Source organism: Mus caroli, chromosome 3 (genome assembly GCF_900094665.2).
Source record: "Mus caroli chromosome 3, CAROLI_EIJ_v1.1, whole genome shotgun sequence".
Lineage (NCBI taxonomy): Eukaryota > Metazoa > Chordata > Mammalia > Rodentia > Muridae > Mus > Mus caroli.
The window spans coordinates 21,959,164-21,979,062 of record NC_034572.1 but is presented as its reverse complement, the minus strand read 5'-3'; the positions used below and the strand labels follow the sequence as shown (position 1 = coordinate 21,979,062).

The 19,899-nt window shown below is 39.3% G+C and overlaps 1 protein-coding gene across 1 annotated transcript in view; it reads right to left on the bottom strand.

Moving 5' to 3' along the window:
• Positions 1-19,899, bottom strand: part of Spata16 (spermatogenesis associated 16) — a 306,178-nt gene that overhangs the window by 166,709 nt on the left and 119,570 nt on the right. The window contains exon 4 of the mRNA XM_021158236.1: positions 7,108-7,197. Within this exon, the coding sequence (XP_021013895.1) occupies positions 7,108-7,197 (90 nt within the window). The remainder of the gene's footprint in view (positions 1-7,107; positions 7,198-19,899) is intronic.

Here is a 19,899-nt window from a genome sequence, read left to right as displayed (position 1 = left end):
CCTGTGGCGGGTGTTGTGGGTAGCTGGCGAGTGTCAGCCGACCCTGCGCCCTAGCTACCCTGGTGCTTTTCTGACCAGAAGAGGCTTGTGGCCCTCCAATTGATTCTTTATATAAGGTGAGAAATAGGGGTCTGCTTTATTTTTCCGCATGTGGACATCCAGTTTTCCCAGAGCCATTTGTGGAAAGGGATGTTTTCAGTGTATATTTTAGCATCTTTTCCAAATATAGGGTTGCTGAAATTGTCATCATCTGCTTGGCATTAACTCTGGGGTCTTTTAGGCTTCAACATGTATTTTAAGATTTCTATTCCTTTAGAGAATGGCTTCGCAGTTTGGATGATATTCCACTGGATCTAGACTGCTTTTGAAAACATAGCTGTTTCCATAATATTAAGCCCTACACTCCAGGGGCACTGCCACCTCTCTATGTTCTGATCTTTACTGTCTTCTTTCACTGATTTCAAGTTCTCCTCATGGGGGTCTTTTGCTTCCTTGATTAGGTTTATTCCAAAGTATTCATTTGTTTTTCCTTGATTTCTTTTACAGCATGTTTGTTATTGGTATACAGGAAGGTTGGTGATTTTTGTATATTGATTTTGTATACCATCACATTTGCTGACAGTTTTTTTTTACAGCTATAAGAGTTTTCAGGCAAAGTCTTTAGGGAGTCTTTTGTGTAGAATAACATCATCTATAAATAAACATACTTTGATGTTTTCCCTTCTGGTTATATGCTTTTCATTTCTTCTTTTGTATTATTATGTTATCCAAAACTTCAATCCCAATATTGAATAATCATAGAGAAATGGTGTGATGGTTTGTATATACTTGGCCCAGGGAGTGGTACTATTAGATGGTGTGGCCCTATTTGGTAAACGCATGACCTTTTTGGAATAGGTGTGTCACTGTAGGTGTGGGCGTTAGGACCCTCATTCTAACTGCCTAGAAGTCAGTATTCTGCTAGCAGCCTTCAGATGAAGATGTAGAACTCTCATTTCCTCCTGCACCATGCCTGCCTGGATGCTGCCATGTTGCCGCCTTGATGATAATGGACTAAACCACTGAATCTGTAAACCAGCCTCAATTAAATGTTGTTCTTATAAGAGTTGCCTTGGTCATGTGTCTGCTCACAGCAGTAAAAGCCAAACTAAGACAAATGGACACTCAGGTTTTGTTTTTTGATTTGAGTACAAATGGCTTGGGTTTCTCCCTCCTTAGTATAATATTGACCTTAGGTCTGTCTGACACAGCATTTGTTCTGCTGGGATAAATTCCTTCTATTCCTAGTGTTTTAGGGGCTCTTATGATGAAAAGGTATTGGATATAGAGAAGACCCAGATTAATAAAATTAGAGATAAGAAGGGTAGTTATTACCTCTAATAATAGTTCATCTAAATTCATGGGATAATTAGGAATATTTTGAAAATCTATATTAAAAACTGGAAGATATACAAAAAGTAAATAATTCCCTACATATATATTGCTTACAAATTAAATCACGGAGACATAACAATTTAGACAGACCTACAACAAGCAAACAGTAAAATCAACAGTGATAAGAAAATTCCTAGAGCCGGATGAATTCACTGACAAAGTCTATCTCCCTTTTGAGTAATGTCTAATGTCCCAAGCTGTTCCATATAACAGAAAAAATAAACTATGACTAAAGTCACCCTACAAAACTAGCATTACCCTGAGATCAAACTGAATAAAGATACACGTAAGAAGAAACTATTATTCCCCAATGAATATTGACAACTTAATAAGATTCTTACAAACCAAATTCACAGAGACATGAAAAAAACATCTTCCATGATAAGGTAGGCTTCAGAATGCAGAGATGGATTAAAAGAAACAATTAAATAAATACAGTAGCCACAGAAACTGATTCAAAGGTGGAACTCTTAATATAACCTTAATAGATATAGAAATTGTATTTGATAAACTTCAATATTCCATCACAACAAAAGTCCAAAGAACATATGAATCAAAGAAATATATCTTAATAAGCTAAAGGGTACACATGAAAAAAAACCAGAGGCAACATTATGCTAAATAGGAAAAACAACCTGAAAGCATTTCTTCTAACATCAAGCTTAAGATAAGAGTGCTCTCTCTCTCCATCCGTATTCAATGTATTTCTAGAATACTTAGCTAGAGCAATAAGATAAGACAAAGAAATGAGAGGAATATAAATAGGAAAGGGAGAAGTCAAACTACTCTGCTTTCAGAGACCTGGTCTTATATATCAGACAGTAAAGACTCCATTAGAAAAACTTGCACACCACGTAAACACTTTCAATAAAGTAGTTAAGACAGAAAATTAAGATTCACATACTAGGAACTTCTCTATATGCCAGAGATGAACTTACTGAGAAATAAGGAAAAATTGTTTACTATAGCTTAAAAAAATCCTACAAAGGCAATGAAAAGACCACTCTGAAACAGCCTAGGGAGAGGACAACGACCTACAAATAATCCTAACCTAAGTGTAAAAGATTTTTGCAATGAAAACTTTAAGATGCTGAAAAGATTGCAGATGAAAATAGAAAACCAAAGGACTTCTCATGCTCATGGCAGTCGGAATTAATATTGTGAGAATGGTTATATTAATTACCAAAAGAAACCTATAGACCAAAGGCTAACTTCCATCACATTTCCAGTGGGATATTTCATAGAAGCAGGGGAAAAATCATAAAATTCATTTGGAAGCACAAAATCCTAACAGGCAAAGAAATTTTAAGCAGAAAGAGTAATGTTGAAGGGATTGCAATATCTGATTACAATTACAGTACAGAATTATAGAAACAAACAGCATGGGACCGGCACAAAATGAATCAAGAATCAGAAAAGAACAAAAGACTCATATACAAACTCACACAAATACAGCCATTCCAAATGCTGGGGCCTCTTAGGAGAGGAGAAAGTAAGAGATTGTTCACTGGCTAAGAAAAGTAGGCTGCTCTTCTAAGGGACCCAAGTTTGATTCCCAGAACCCATATCAGGCAGCTCACAGGCGCCAGTAACTCCAGCCCAGGGCTATTTAACACTGCTATCCTCTGCACTCATATGCACATACCTGCACACAGTACATCATTAAAATTAATAAAAATAAAATTAATAATAAGTAGACACAAGCAATTATAGAAAATAAAACACATGCCTAACACATATGTACACACACACACACACAGGCACATACACACATACACATGCATACAAGCACACAACGAAATGCACACACATACACAAGCACGCACAAACACACACATGCACACACACACACACACACACACACACACACACACACACACACACACCAGAGTTTAACACTCTCTGCTCTCTAGAGGAACTGGGCTCAGTTCCTATAACCCACATGCACATTGGAAAAGTGACAGCCTCTTTAACAAATGGTGCCAAGGAAACTGGATTTCCAGTGCAAAAGACTGAAACTAGATCCTCATTTCACTCCACATGAACATAATTTTAAATGTATTAAATACGTTACCATGAAACATGAGACTTTGGAAATGCTACAGGTAAATGTAAGGAAGCATGTCAGTATACCCACAGAGGCCGACAAGTCCTCTAACAGCACAGGAATTGATACCTGAGAGATTAAAAAGTGGAATTAAAACCCTCCTCACAGGAAAAAAATACCCCAAAGCCAAGAATCCCTTCCATCAGCAGAATGAAAAATCAGCCACAGAAAAGGACGAGAAAGGAAAGAGGATGGGACCACAGATTTTAAAATAAGCCAGTCTCAGAAAGATAAGCGTTGCATAGTCTTATATGTATGTTGAATTGTGACTTTGCATATACATGGTAAGGATGAGTGGGGAATGCGGTATATGTGACACAAATGCAGAGGAGGCATTATGGGATGGGAAACAAGGATCCAGCAAGAGGTGGGAGAAGGGATAGGCAAAAATAAAGGCAAATTATGGTGGCACACGTGTATGAAAAAGCTCAGTGAAAGCCACGGCTTTGTCTTCTAACTAAAAATTGCTAAATGTATTACTAATAAAGAATATATGCAGCTGGGCAGGAATGGTGCACATCTTTAATCACAGCACTCAGGCAGCAGAGACAGGCAGATCTCTGTTAGTTTGAGGCCAGCCTGGTCTACATAGTAAGTTCCTGGCCAGCCAAGGCTGCACATGATAAAGGGATCTGCCTATTGTAAACCTGACTGAGATTTCCAGCCAATTCCAGTAGCATTCTTGGCCTTGTTAGTGAGACATGTTCCCTCATGATACTGTCCTAGGAATGCTTCTGTCCTGTTTCTTTAGAACCCCTTCCTCAGAAAGGTGGTCAGACTTAGACTGCCTCAGTTATTCAGCTTCCAAGGACTTCCTGAACATATCACATTTTGTGAAAAAAAAATGGGCTGAGCAATACAATTATTGAAAATTAGAATTTATCTTGACTACTTCACATAATTAACATTGTTTTTTATTTGGTTGGTGGCTGTCAAGGCCAGAAACATGATTACTTGACATTACAGGAGACTTGGTGTGTTGGCTTAGCAAATTATTTCAGTATGTTATGTTTGTAATGCATGCAGCAAACTACCCAAATCTTGAAGTGACCTGCTGATAACAATGAATGCTGCATGTACTGGTTTATATTATGGAGCAATGTCTAAGCAGATTCATAGAACAAGTCTATGACATTCATCTTTCTACTCCTGTGGTAGTGCTGGTGAGCATGGCTGATACTTTATGCAGACAATTGCCAAGGAAACACAGCATTTCCTGCCTATGGTGAGTGGCTGGATGTGATAGCAATTGTGTCTAGTTCTCTTTGGGGAAAAGTGCACAGCAGCATAACCAATGATATCAGGAACTTGATTGGAGCTTCTTGTCAAGTCTTCACCCAATGATAACAAACAGAAGCATCTATTTCTCTGCAGGGGACATGGCAAGAACAGTGGAATTGCCCTTGTCAGTGTTGTGTGGCAAATATTACTAATATATTCTAATTTCCCAACTCATTGCTTGTTTTGAGACCCGTAATGACTTGTGGTTAATACTCTGGGCTCAGTTAAGTCTGATAATATTAAGATATAACCCATGATTTGTTGGCATCCACCTTTTTTACAAACAAAACCAACGAACCAATCAACCAACCAACCAACCAACCAATTAACTAACTAACCAACAAATCAAACTTGGATTTGTCCATTTCTTGATATCTAACTTATAAATTCTCCCCAAACTTCTAATTTTTCCAATTGTCTAACAACCATCTCCCTCTAAATTCCAATTTAACTACTTTGTATTTCAAATCATCACAAGAAAACCTAGGGTAGGTTATATACCTGTTGCCACCTGGGCCTCAGATTGTAGGTAAGTAGGTAGATTTCTATGGATCTTTAGATTCAATTCACAACACATCAGTAAGCCATCTTTTATAGGATGTTTTTTGGCTGAGACTTGGAATTAGATTCTTCTGTATTGAGTTACAAAAGTTTAACAAACTCCATTTGAGTGTGTGTGTGTTTGTGTATGTACTTTTATAGGTTTCTGTGTGGGCATCAGAGGTCAACACTGGGTGTCTTCAATCATCTCTACCCTCCTTTTTGAGATGGGTGTGTTGCTCACTGAACTGGAATACAGCAATTCACCAAGAGTGGCTGGCCAGGGAGCTCCAGAGATATATCAGTCTCTTCCTCCTCACCTCCGAGATTTGTGCCTCGGATCTGCCACATCCAGATTTTTTACATGGGTGCCAAACACCCAAACTCAGGTCTTAATGTTTGTATGATAAGAACTTTACAAATTAAATCATGTCCCCAGACTTTTAAACCTCCTTTTATAGAATCATTTGCCCAAAGGATTGTCTCTTAATTTTCTTCTCTTTCACACAGGAAAACACATCTCAGGGACACCCCAGTGAAGAAAAACAAACAAACAAACAAACAAACAACCAAAAAACAAACAAACAGAAAACCTAGGAAGAAGGTATATACAAGTTCAATAGAAAAAGATACATTCAACAAACAGTATATGGAAAATGGAGTGTGAAGAGAGTGATAAAAATGTTTTCATATTTCAGAGTGGATCGATCATAACCCACAAGTAAAACATTGTATTACGTGACTATAAAGCAGGAGCAGTTATGGCCAACTCTACTGTTCACTTGAGCATCCTCATGGTGTTCACAGTCATTACATATGAGCTTCTACCAATGTATGGACCCACGTTAGACAGGTGGACTTATCACAGTGTCAATGCTATGGAACCATCTTACTTAACCCTTAAAGAAAAACTTTATAGAGAGTTATATATGCTCTAGAGACAATAGTCCCCTAGAGACTAGACATCTTATCCTTAGTCATATAGATTTGACCTTGGAAGTTGTGATTGGAGAAATTCTAAAAACTACCCATATGTTTTTTTCCCCACAGAATTCCCGGAAATGGCCATATAAAACAGTAGGCTTCTGTAGGAGAAAAGGGAAGTTTCTTGAGGAAACTGGTCAAAGAGAATGAATCAGCATATTGAATTTGACCCTGGAAGACAAACAACGTTGCCTATGATGTTAGGATGGGCACGTAAGCTGCTGTGTGACTCTTACAATTTTTTTTTTCCAAAAATGTAGGTTCTGGGGCTGAGAACATTAGCTACTGCTCTACTCGGCTTCCTTTCGAATAGTGAGGTCCAAGAGATAACAATTCTCGCAATCCTTTGCTACCCATCAGGTGCCACTTCTTTAGGCGTGGATTTCTGGTTTGCTGGAGTCCTTCCCTTATGACCTGACTTCATCTCCACAGCTTGAGTCACAGAACTGTGTCACTACAATTAGAACATCCTGGAGACTTCTGAGGTCAAGTTCATCCTAATATCTATGGAAGTCTTCCCATCATCACTAATGACCTCATGGCTGGAAAGTTTGAATTTTGCTAAGAGCTATGAACATGAAATAGCTTTAATTAAAGGAAAAGATACTCAATAATTGTTGGCTTGACATTTATAAGACAATAATTCGGATAAAATCATATTCCATGAGAGAAATGGAATGTCCTCTTATGCTATTACCAGAATCTGAGGGTAAAATTAATTTAACTTTAAATAAATCTTCAGAAAGTTGTAACAAACATACCGGGCAGCTTCTGAGTATCTCTCCAGACATCTAAACACGGCTGCCTGACGAAGATGGTTTCGGAAATAGGCCGGGTTTAAAACAATACTCCTGTAAAAAGATGAAGGAAATACAAATACCATTAGATCCTTAAAGGACAATTACCAGAAGTGTAGAGGAACGTAATCACATGTATTCAATTTTCAATATCATCTTAAAACGAACTAATAAATGAGATCTCTTCTGTGATTCGTCAGAGAAGACAAGCAAGCCAGCATGATTGAAAAACAAATTAAGTTTGCATCATAAAAGCTACTTGGCAGCACTGACGTAGTAATGATAAAGCAAACATAGCTAACTTATACTATATATATCACATGATGCTATTGGATTTACTTATGACAATATACAAGTTGTCCATCGTAGGCCATTTACGGTATGCCTTCTTTAACATTTTTTAATTATTTTATTTTGAATTGTTTTCATATACGTGTATGTCTAAAACCTTGCACATGCTCTCACCTCTTCTTTTCTTTACCTCCTTACTCCTTTGTGTCCCTAGGCAATTTCACTTCTACTTTCATTGCATGCACTGGCATGGCTACTTTGATGAAGGGGAAGATTGCAAACGGGGTTGAATTTTGGGTAAAAGGAGCTGTAACTGGGGGGTGGGGGTGGGGTCAGACTCATTTGAATTAGATACTGAGGCTTTGTGGAGGTGTGGTGGCATGTTGGGGGAGAGGCTTTGTACCTCAGCTGAGGGGGCTGGTTTTGGCCTTGCCAATTTGAGGAAGGGATTTCCTAGGTTCAACCTTCATTTTCTGTTCAATGTAATTGCAAGACTTGGCTCCCAGAGAAGCTGGTCATTGCACATGAGCTGCTCCTGATGTTTCTGGATCCTAGAGTTTTAGCATTTCAACCCAAATTCAGTTGCAAAGAGCATGTGTCTGCTGTCTTCTTTCTGTAGAGATAAACAGAATGTTTCCTCCAGAGCTCGGCAACATTGAAGACATTTGACAGAACTGGGATCTGGGCAGATGCATTTCACACCCATCATCATTAACAGAGAGACCTCCAATAGGGAAAATTTCAAATCAACCTTCTACTAAGCTTACAGATATGGGAATTTAGATGTTAAAGAGCCAACAGGAGATTACTAAGTAACACTTTGTAAGATTGCCCATGGGCTGATGGGAGTCACTTGGAACTGGTTATTTATTGAAATAAACAGTTGACTTTTATAGTGAGAAGTTCCAAGAGCTATAAACCATTGTCTTAAAAATGCATGTAAACATAGATGAACAACTTTGGAGAATTCATGAGACTCTTTGGATCTAATCATGAACTTGAGGTTGAAAAACTCATAGATTAAAATAATTCCATTCTCAGAAACATTGCAAAAGGGAAATAACCCCCCTGTATCTAGCCCATGACATTTGTTAAGTCACATGATGACAAGGTGACTCACTCCAATGGAAACCCCAGTTAATAGCCATTAATAGCCACAGATCTCTGTTGCTTACTGTCCTGCTTCTTCAATGGCTTCTCAAGCAGAAGGGTCCCAGTTAACCAGAGTGGGCTGTACTCCATGAACAATGATTTGTGAAAATGAATATTTATTCCCCAAAGAGCAGGGAACACTTGTTTTGGTGTGAGATCTAACTTAAATGTAGTATTCTTAGAATTACCACAGGGCTCACTTGATACAACGTAGAGCTGCTGACAGAACCCACTGTTAATGCTCTGAGGGAGAGCCACTGATCAGCACCCACTGTTAACGTTCTGTCAGTTCAGATAAAAACAAGTGTGGACACTGTGCACCTTCTTAGAATTGGGAACAAAACACCCAGGGAAGGAGTTACAGAGACAAAGTTCGTAGCTGTGATGAAAGGATGGACCATTTAGAGACTGCTGTATCCAGGGATCCGTCCCATAATCAGCTTCTAAACGCTGACACCATTGCATACACTAGCAAGATTTTGCTGAAAGGACCCAAATATAGCTGTCTCTTGTGAGACGATGCCGGGGCCTAGCAAACACAGGAGTGGATGTTCACAGTCAGCTATTGGATGTATCACAGGGCTCCCAATGGAGAAGCTAGAGAAAGTACCCAAGGAGCTAAAGGGATCTGCAACCCTATTGTTGGAACAACATGATGTACTAACCAGAACCCCGGAGCTCTTGTCTCTAGCTGCATATGTATCGAAAGATGGCCTAGTCGGCCATCAATGGAAAGAGAGGCCCATTGGACTTGTAAACTTTATATGCCCCAATATAGGGGAATGCCAGGGCCAATAGAATGGGAAGGGGTGGGTAGGGAAGTGGGGGGCGCTATGGGGGACTTTTGGGATAGCATTGGAAATGTAATTGAGGAAAATATGTAANAAAAATATTAAAAATCAAAAAAAAAAAAAAACAAGTTTCAAAAGCAGGCTTACTGCCTCAGTCTTCCAAAGGCAATCCTCACACACAAGCCAAAGTGTTTAAGAGCACAGTTCTGTCTCAGAATCTGAGTTTTCTGGTTCTGACCAGAGTTTTTCCTTTGGATCCCAACTGTTCCGTCCCTTCTCTACACATGTTCAGATGCGATGGGGCAGATTGTTTAATGAGTGCGTGTTGCTAGTCTGTGATGCACTGTTCTGTCTCTCCTAAACAGTTTCCCAAGAATCTTGCTCTGATGGACAAATTGTTTTTGACGAAGAAGTGATTAGGTTGAAGGATGGAGGGCTGTAAGCAGGAATGAGGGAAAAGTTGAACAGATTGGGGGGGGGGGCAGGATGCGGTAAGAGTGGCTTTTCATGTGGGCAGGTAGACCATGGAAAAGGGGACAGCATGGGAACCATTCTGATTTTTATAAACCACTTGTAATTATGAGCCTTCTGTGCTTCTGAACAAATACTGAATCAGATGTTGCTCTATTGTTAGACTGGCCTGTGTTATTTTAACTACAACCTCATCCTCCCTGAACCATGTGATTCCCCACTTGAAAGTGGGGCTCCTAAAGAAGACACAGACCCAGTTTCCCCCATGAAGGTGACATCATAAAGGGACGTTTAGAAATGTTGGAATAGAGGTTACATCTGGCCAGCCATTATTTTTGACCCTCTTGTAGTAATTGCAGCTTTCCCTGTTGCGCTCCCGTGAGATATTTGGCAGGCAAATGTTAGTGCTGGTTGCAGAGCCTTAGTTTCCACACTTTTATTAATTTATTGATGCTTCTCCAAATGACATGTCCTCTTAAAGATCTATTTTAGGATTTGTGTGACATTTGAGGGAATGATAACTTGTTCTTTCAAACGTCTGATCAGTTATCATTTGGTGCTCTGTTGAGAAGTAGAAGGCTGACTACATCAGAATGGACATTGTCCCCAGGGCTACCATGAGGAAACTGTAATTGTAATCAGAACAAGGCCTCTTCACTGATTAGCCTCATTTTCAGCACAGGGAAATGACTCTGAGTTAGGTATGCTGATAGCACTGCTGGAAAGAAGCAGGAATCCTGTCAGAGGAATGACAGGAAGCCCGGAGTTTCTGAGAGAAGAATGGAGGTGGTGAGAGCAGCAGGCCCTGGCTACTCATTTGGTTGTCAGGCATGGGATCATGTAAGATAACAGATTATGTGGGGTAGAAAGTTAGTTTTAAAAATTAATTTGTAGCATGTGGTAGCCTTACACTTTTTATGATTTCTGTTTGTGGACTCCTTAACATTTATTTCTACAGTAATTCATATAATTTGATGTGTGTTCACCTTGATCTGACACAGTGTGGTCAGAATGTAGGTCTGTTTCAGCCTTGTCTGTGACTTCCTGATTCATTTGGCCAACAGTTTATCTTTATACCAGTGTTGTGTGCTGAGTTCACAGGCATACCTGTACCTGTGCTGGGACTGACACGCCATGCTTCCTGTGACTGGTCTTGTACTGTGACAGAAACTGTACTAAGTATCATGGGTTTGGAATAAATACCCTTCACTTTCTGGAAGGGAAAGAGCTGGCTAGGGTCTTTGTGAAGAACTGTATTAGTTATTATGCCACACTTATCATTCTTTATGAAGTTTATAATCTTTATCTGCTTAAATTGAAGAAACATTGAGCCAGGCATGGTGGGGGATGCAGGAAGATTGCAAGTTAAAGGGTATATACATAGAGAAAGCCTTCTCAGAGCAGACTCAGAAACAAACCCACAGTAAATACAAACGAAAGTGCTAAACAAAACTAATAAAACCAAAACATGATTTGACGAGTGTCATTACAGTACTAGTTGATTTTGGCATAGTGTTTTCTTATTCCAAAATGTAATACATTTTTTCCCTTAAACATTTTTTATGGGTCTCAGTATCATTTTAACATTCTTTTTTTTTTTTAAAGATGAATTGGGGTATTGTACAAGCCTTAATTTTTTTTAATTGTTAAGATTTTGAGTATAATTATTCAATTTCTCCCTTCCCTTTGCTCCACTCAAAGTCTCCCCTGAACCACTTCTTGCTCTCTTTCAAACTCATGCCTCACTTTTTATTAATTACTCTTACATGTATGTGTAAATGTATATGTATATAATGCACATCACTAAACAAAACCTGCCCCTTCTGTATGATGTTACCTGTATCTGTATTTTCAGGGCTGACCATTTAGTACTGGACAAGCCATTGGTGTTCTCTTCCCTGGAGAAGACTATTCCCCTGCTCTCAGCATTCCTTAGTTGCCTGTAGATCTTTGTGTAGGGTTGAGGCCCTGTGGTCTTTTCCCTGTCTACTTTGGCATGCCTGTTGGTGTCTTTGGTATGTTTACGGATGTCAGCTCATGCTGGGAAGTCATGTTGGTGAGATATTATGGGTTTAGCTTCTTGCATTACTAGGAGCTCAAGTCTTACAGCAAACTTCCTCTGGCTCTTACCATCTTTTATCCACTCTTCCACAATGTTCCATGAGGCTTAGGTATGTGAGTTGTTTTGTAGGTGTATCCACTGGGCCTTTAAGCTTTTAAAATCGGTTCCACTAATTTCATGTTAGTTCTTACTTTTGAAAGTTGTGCACAAGAATGTATGTAAACACACATGCCCCTCTGTGCATGTATGCACATCTGTACTTTGTAGTTCAGAAAATGTTCAACAGCAGCACTGAAGATCTCATTAGAATTGAAAGGTTGGCTCCCACTTACCAGGCACATAACCTTCTGAGCCTGAGTTAACAGGTCGAACAGGTGATCTGCATGGAGGTGCAAGTTTGAGAAACGCTCCATTTATGCATGTAAGACTGGAATTTCCTTCCATCATAGTCTTAGCACTTATTGTTCTCACTTCTAATACTTGAACTTATTTTGTATTCTTCTAACTTAATATCATAGCAATTCAGATTTATTCACCTTGTCTGGAAATATTAAGTTACTGATGAAAAAAATCATATCTAGTTTTGTTGTCTTATTGTGTAGACTAAATTCTTTTTATAAGGGAATTAACTAAAAGAAAATCTAGGGTCACTTCTATGTTCCACTGATATTTATCATTTTATATAGCTTTGAGAAAAATAACAGGATTCTGTTTTTTGATCTTATGTAGTAAAGAATTAACAATGATTCGCAAAAATTATAAAACCAAACCAAATATTAAAGTTAAAGATTCAGGATGCTATACTGTTTTTTTTTTTAATATAACATATTATTAGATTGAAATTGAGCTGTCAGGGACTTAAACTTTGCTATTCTTCTTAAACTCATTTTGGTTGTAGTTATTAATTTTGCAGTCTGGGTTTTCAATTTGCCCAACTTTCATACAATTACCTGTTACTATCCATGGGCCACTGGTTCCAGGACCCCTGTGGGTCCCAATGTTTGTGGTGCTGAAATCTCTTGCATAAGATGCAGTGGTTCGTATTTGTGTGGGATGTATTTATGTCTTTCTGTCACTTTAAATCATGTCTAGATTACCTATAGTGCACAATGCAATGTCATTGCTATGTGAACCCTTGCTACAATGCATTGAGTATGGAATGGTATAAAGCAAAAAGTTAGCGCATGTTCAGTCTAGAAATGTTCATCACTTCCTGGAACATGTTTATTTCGAGGGGAATGGGGTTGGGGTGGGGGTAGGGGTTGTCACGGAAGCCTTCCATGCCGCTCTTTCTCAACTATATGTCTGCAATCATTGCTATCTCTCCACAAGTAGTTTCCTTGCTCATTTTGGTCAGTGATTATGGGCTTCTACATGGTTTCTGGCAACAGCACAAACCACGAACACACAGAGCCCCCAGCTGCAGTAGGACTATGGACCCAGACAATGCTCTGAGAGGGGGCCTGGACCGTGGACATCACCTCAGGTGGCAGCACAGGCCACTCACATCAATATTTTCCCTGGTGACAGAAAGGTCCATGGACATCAACATGGCTTCATGTTGCGGCACAGACAACGAACATCTGCATGGTCTTAGATGATAACGTGAGTTACGCACATCAATACCGACCCTGGTTGAGGTAGGACTGATGATTTAGACATGGCCTTCAGTGGCAGCATAGTCCCAGAAATCACCATGCTCAGGTGGTAATGGAGGCCACTTAGATCAGTATGGCTTCCAGTGGCAGCATGGCCCTCAGACATCAACAACAGGGCTTCAGAGAGCAGTGCAGACCATGCAGGTCTTGTGGTCTTTGGTGGTAACATGGGCCACAGACATTGACATGGAACCCAGATGCAGTAGGACCTCGTCTCCTTAGACATGGCCCTCAGTAGCAGCATGAATCTGGACACTGCCATGGGCCTTGGGTGGCAGTGCAGGCCACTCACATCATCCGGGCCCTCGCAGTCTTCATATCAATAGTTCTGCCTCTCTTCACAGCACACTAAACTGCTCTGCATTTTTATCTCTTCCATCTCTCCATCACAGATTTGCTCATCATAGGCGTTACACCCTGGCTGGCTTCTGTCACCATCACTGTGAGGCCGGATGGCCTACGGAATATTTTCTATTTGTAATTGGTTAAATTAACAGATGTGGATCAAGAGAAAGAGTGCTAACTGTATTTATCAATCAAATTTTGTCACCTCTACAATTTATTTTTTCTTTTGTTCTCAATATCTCAAAAACGGGTGTTTTCTTTTTAGCTCTTTGTTATCTCTCCCCCTGACTTTAGCTTTGATTCACAAGAAGGATGAGTATATTTTATTTTGCTTGTCTATAGCATCATTTCTCTCTAGATAAACTCTAAATACCTTTACTCAGCTTTCTGTAAAATTTTAGAAAAATGGAACCATACAGCAGCTATTCTTTTCCTTCAGTGCCGAAGTGCAGATGCAGGGCCTCATCCACTCTGGAGCTCTTTCCCACTGAGCGCTGCCACAGTAGACAGCCTTGCTTGGTACAGCGTCTTTCACAGTTTTACTGCTTTTGTATCCACAGTTGCACGGTTAAGTTTGCTCTCCTTTTTCCTCTTTTAAATTATCAGTGCACCCTATTGTCACTTTGGTCATTTAACAACTGAAGATGGTCTGTTTTCATTGAATAGAATAGCTGCACAGATCCAAAACTTTAAGTTTCTTTTATCTTAGGAAAACACCTGGGATGAGCATGGTGGGTTCCGTGGTGAGCATGGGCTTAACTTTATCAGAACTTGTCTATTCTCTTACCAAGAGGCCTATAGTCTTCAGCATTTCCCTCCAGAGGTATATGCTACTACCAGCCCTGAGCTTGCAATCATGCTTCAGACTTCTGAGTTATGGGATTACAGATGTAAGCCACCATCAAGAGACCTGGCATCACAGATATATATCTGCATTGTTTGATGTGAACTTCTCTTATGTTTACTAATTTATTTTTGGTTTTTAATGGTCTTTTAAATGGTCTTACTATGTACTCTTGCCTAGCTTAGAACTCACTATGTAGAACAGTCTGGCCCTCTTCATATAGAGATCCACCTGCCTCTGCCTCCTGAGTCCTGTAATTAAAGGCATACATCACCATGCTAGCTTAGTATTTATCATTTGGTTTTAATTATGTATTTTCTTTTTCTAGTGCTAGAAATTGAAGCTAGGGCCTTGTGCTTAGATAGGCATTCTATCTCAGAGCCCACAACGCTATGCCCAAGTTTGTAGATGGCATAAGGCAAAGGTAATGGGCATTTATTGGTGCTTATAGTTGTGTAGATTTTTTCCCTCACAACTTCATTTCCCCCCCACAATTGCTTAGAACTTTAAAATACTTTACTTTTCTGTATTTTACAAAAAGTGGTATGTTAGTTGTTAAAATTGTCCACTGAGATTTTTAAATCTTCACATAAGTTTAGGGAGTTTTAATATCTTAACAATATTGCATCATATAATCAGTAAATAGATTTCTCCACAATTTAGTCTTCATTTCTCTCCTTGATGTCTTAGAATTCCTAGTATGAGAAATCTTACACCAATGAGTTAGGTCTGCTCCAGAGTGCTTGATGTTTTCTGTTTCCATAAGGGATAATGATCTTTAAGTTTTGATTTCTCTCTGCTCATTGCTGACTTAGGGAAATGGAACTGATTTCTTTGGACATTGATCTTGTACTTTGATATATATTTCTAAGGGCATTTACTTCTACAAGCTTTCCAAAGATATTTTAGCATTTTCTACATGGATTGCGATATCTTCTGTAAATAAAAGTGCTTCTTGGTTTTCAATCTATGGCTTTTAGTTCTCTTATTTTCCTTTTTGCATGCTTTAGAATGGTCAGTATATTCTTTTATTGTTGATACCTTGTTTTTATCACGTTAAAACCCTCTGTGCTTCTTAGATATGTTCTTTGTCATTTTTTTTCTCCCTTAATTCTGGACACTTCTTTCCAAGTGTCCCTTTCCCAGTTCTCATCTTTCTGTTTCCCTCTTTGTGGTAAATTTCTTCTTAACACCCAAGCTGTGTTGAACTTGTGGCTTGCTTCATGCTAAAGAGTGTTTTCTGTTTCTTGTTGATGAGCGTGTGCACCCTTGATATCTTTCTGGAGTGAAGACAGGTGACAGTTTCTCTCCCAGGAGAGAGAGTCTAAGCTTTCCTCTGCTTTGGCAGCAGTGAAGGCAGGAACTTTACCCCTTTCTCCAGAGAGGAGATTTGCTTCTAGTTCTTCCCCAGATGCTGTGACTTTTTCCTGGCTCTGTGAATTTGGACAGTTGCTGTTATATCTCAGGGAGCTGATGGATATATACTCCTGAGACAAACCCTGGCTTAGTTTCCCAATAAGGGGCTGAAATCTTTTAAAAAAATAATTGGGAGAGGTAAATAAATGTGAGAATATCCGGATTATGAACTGTTTTAATCTAAGCAGAGAACGGTTTCTCAGAGGGAAAGAGTGTGACAATAACACTGGTTAAGCACACCATTCAGTAGAAGATAACCAGTTAAAATGTGGTCCAGAATATCACAAAAATGGCATCTCAATATTGTGGCTTGCCATAGCCTTTTTGTAGCTATATCCATTCAAGACTAAGATTTAAAAAAAAAATGAAGGAATGGCTACAAAATATGGCATACATATTATATAAACAATAACCAATACCACTGCAGACAGAAGCAAAACCCCAAATGATCAGGGCTAGTTCAAAATCAGAAGCTTATCAATTGAGTCTTGCCTTGGGTTCACCAGTGTAGAAAACGGTTGGATATTTTGTCTGACTATACTTTGTGATACAACAATATAAACACAATTGCCACGGACCAGGCCTATTCGGCCCCCTTCAATCCGTGGCAATCAGGGGTTCCAGCAGATGGACATAGAGTCGGTGGGAATTGGGGTGACAAACAGACTCGACACAAGGGAGTGTGGATCTGAATGTAATTTGTCAAATTGAGCATCAAACTTTTTATACAGAAGAAAATAGGGAAGTTAGGTGACACACCGGCAAGGTACAATGAGGTTACTGGATTCTTACACAAAACAGAGGAATGCAAACACAGAAGGACTGGCAGGAACCAACTGGGATAAAATTCAATGTTAACAACTGGGATAAAAAACAGCCCCACCTAAAGTCAGCTTAAATTTAGAAGCCAGGGGCAAGGGCATGAAGCCCTTGCCATAGTTCCTATTCTAGTCTATTTTATAGTCCACCTTCCCCCTAGGCCATTGTAAATACTTGTGTATGGGTATAACTGAGCTTTCTACAGTTCTAAGTATCTACTCTGGTTCCTCCTTAGATCACAAACTTCCTTCTTCCTAGATAATGGTAAATTCCTATGTAGGGCAGTAACTTAGCTATCCATGCCCAGGATCGGATCAAGGACTGCCTAGAATCTAACTTAGCTATATGTCAAAAATTCAATCCTTAGGAGCACTTATAATAAAGCAGAATATTAAGGGAAAGCATGCAGATCCGTTTACCAACTAAAGCAAGGACATTGGAGCATTCGTTATAGAGGATGCCACGGTTCCAGGAGACTAAGTTTCCATGAACCTTTCGCCTCTGGACAGCGCCCAGGTTTTTGGGGCCTGTCATGCTTGTCACTACTGGAGTGGATGTAGCACACAATGTATATATTCTCATGCTAAGTCAATAGAACAATATTATGTCCATATGGCAAGAGCTATTTTCACTTGGCCACATATTTCCTTGAATCATCTAGCTCTGAGAATCTGAACAGACCATCACCATATTGGATCATGTCTGGAATGTGTAACTGGTCTGGAAAACAAGATCCGCATAGAAAAAAGCCAATATGTTTAGATAATGAAATAGTATTATTCTGGGACTCAATAAGTATTTTCAAATCCATGGCCTTTCATGTGGAAACCAGGATTATTATTCTACATAATACCAGATGAGGAAGGGGAAGCATCAGTGTCAGGGAATTAGACACAGTGCAGTTCATCTTAAGGATGGACTTCTCAGGAACTGGTGCAACAGGCTTTCAAAGACTTTCCTTTAGGGAAACATTTATGTGGTATTTAGAACACCATCTGTCAGGACGCTATCAAGAAACTCCTTACTAAGTGGGAGATTAGGCAAAATGACTTTCAAATATCATTATGGAAGTCTTTGCAATGCCTTATTCAGCACTGCAGAAGGTCTCTGAGTTTTCCCTCCTTGTAAGTTTTCTTTACCAGGTTTCCATGATGTAGTTCTGTGGATGCTGATGGGAGCTCTGAGCTGCTAGAATCAATGGCAAAGGATAGGCAAGCGGTCACTGCCTGTCAGTGAGAAGAGTATTGCTGAAACACTGACATCAGGGCAAGTGTGTCTTCTGTAACCCTAAGTATGGATGTTTTCTGTTGACATGAGCTTTTCTAATGTCAATCCTTTTGACCTAGCTTCGCTAGTGTTGAGATGCCATCAAACCCCACCATGTTCAGCTGCTGCTGCCTGTCAACTGTAGTGGCAAACATTGTCTTCATGTTTTAAGGCTGTAAGCTGACTTGCCTTTCTTCAAGGCTATTTGCCAAAGTGCAAGGACCATTCAGTGCAAAGATGTAAAACAAAAAGTGTGATGTGTGTTAGGTCATTGCCTTATATAGACATCTGTTAAGATGTGTCTGCACTGTTATACTTAGAGAATAGTAAGAAAAGCCCATCACAAGGCATAATTTAAGGCATCACAGAAGCATAATCAGATGCCTCTGATCAAAGAGAGGGCAGGCACAGCAAGATTGTCTGCTAGAACAAGTCAGGTTAATTAAATGTAAAAATAACTCAAGGAGACAAATAAAACAATCCATATGTCAGTTGTATGATACCTGTAATAAAGTTTTTGTGTATTAAAAAGCTGAAAAGGGCAGCTGTGGAAGAAAGGGTTTACAAAGTGAACATCTGATGTGGTATCTGGTCGACATCATTATGTACAGTAGGCTGCTCCCCAGAGTGACAAATTCTGGAAATGGTGACACAGCACGTCAACACACTTAGCAGAATTCAAGTGTTCACTTAAGCAGAGTGTGCCAGTACATTGTAAGTTATACATATTGTATCATAGTTATCAAAATCTGAAGAAATTCCTAGATTTCAACAATCAGAGTTAACCAATTAATTAGAGAACAGGTCAGGGACTAAAATATTTTATAAAGATAATGAACTACTAGCTACTGAACATATAAAAGATGTTCACATTACTGATATTTAGGAAACAAGAACACGGTGAGGTAATCCAATGCACAGAATAGCTGCAGTTATAACAAACATAAAAACAAGTGCTGGCAAGGGTGTGGAGAGACTGGGACCTGTGTGCTGTTTGTAAGGAAGTCATGTGGTGTGCCAACCATGGAAAACAGTGTGGAGCAAGTCTCAAGTTAGAGCTACACTTACTGTATGGTTCAACAAATCATCACTCTTGGTGTATCCTTGTGATAGGTGGTTTTAATTCTCATTTCCACACAACCTACATTAACCCAAGAAAGAGCCTCAGTGGGAGATTGTCTATATCAGTTTTGCCTGTGAGCTTGTATATAATGGAATTTCTTGATTTGTAATTGATATAGGAGGACCCAGCTCACTGTGGGAAGCACCATTGCATAGGCAGGAAGTCCTGGACCATGGAATAGAGGAGGGAGCAAGGGAGGGTGTATTTAACTCTCTTCTCTTGACTGCGGGTATGCTGCAACCAGCTGCTTGACTTTCTGGTTCAACTTCCCCAAAATGGTGGGTTTGGCCAAGAATTCTAAGTCAAACAAATACTTTTCTTAAAAGTTACCTTTTATCACAGCTACAGAGGTAAAGATAGAGTAATACTCAAAGAATTAAAAGAAGTGTCTTATAGAAATACACTACATGGTTATTTCAATAATCAAAAGGTTTAAAAATTTAAGCATCATTGCTAGATGAGTGGATAAGAAAATACATCCTATACACAAACATACACACAGAGAAACATGAACACAC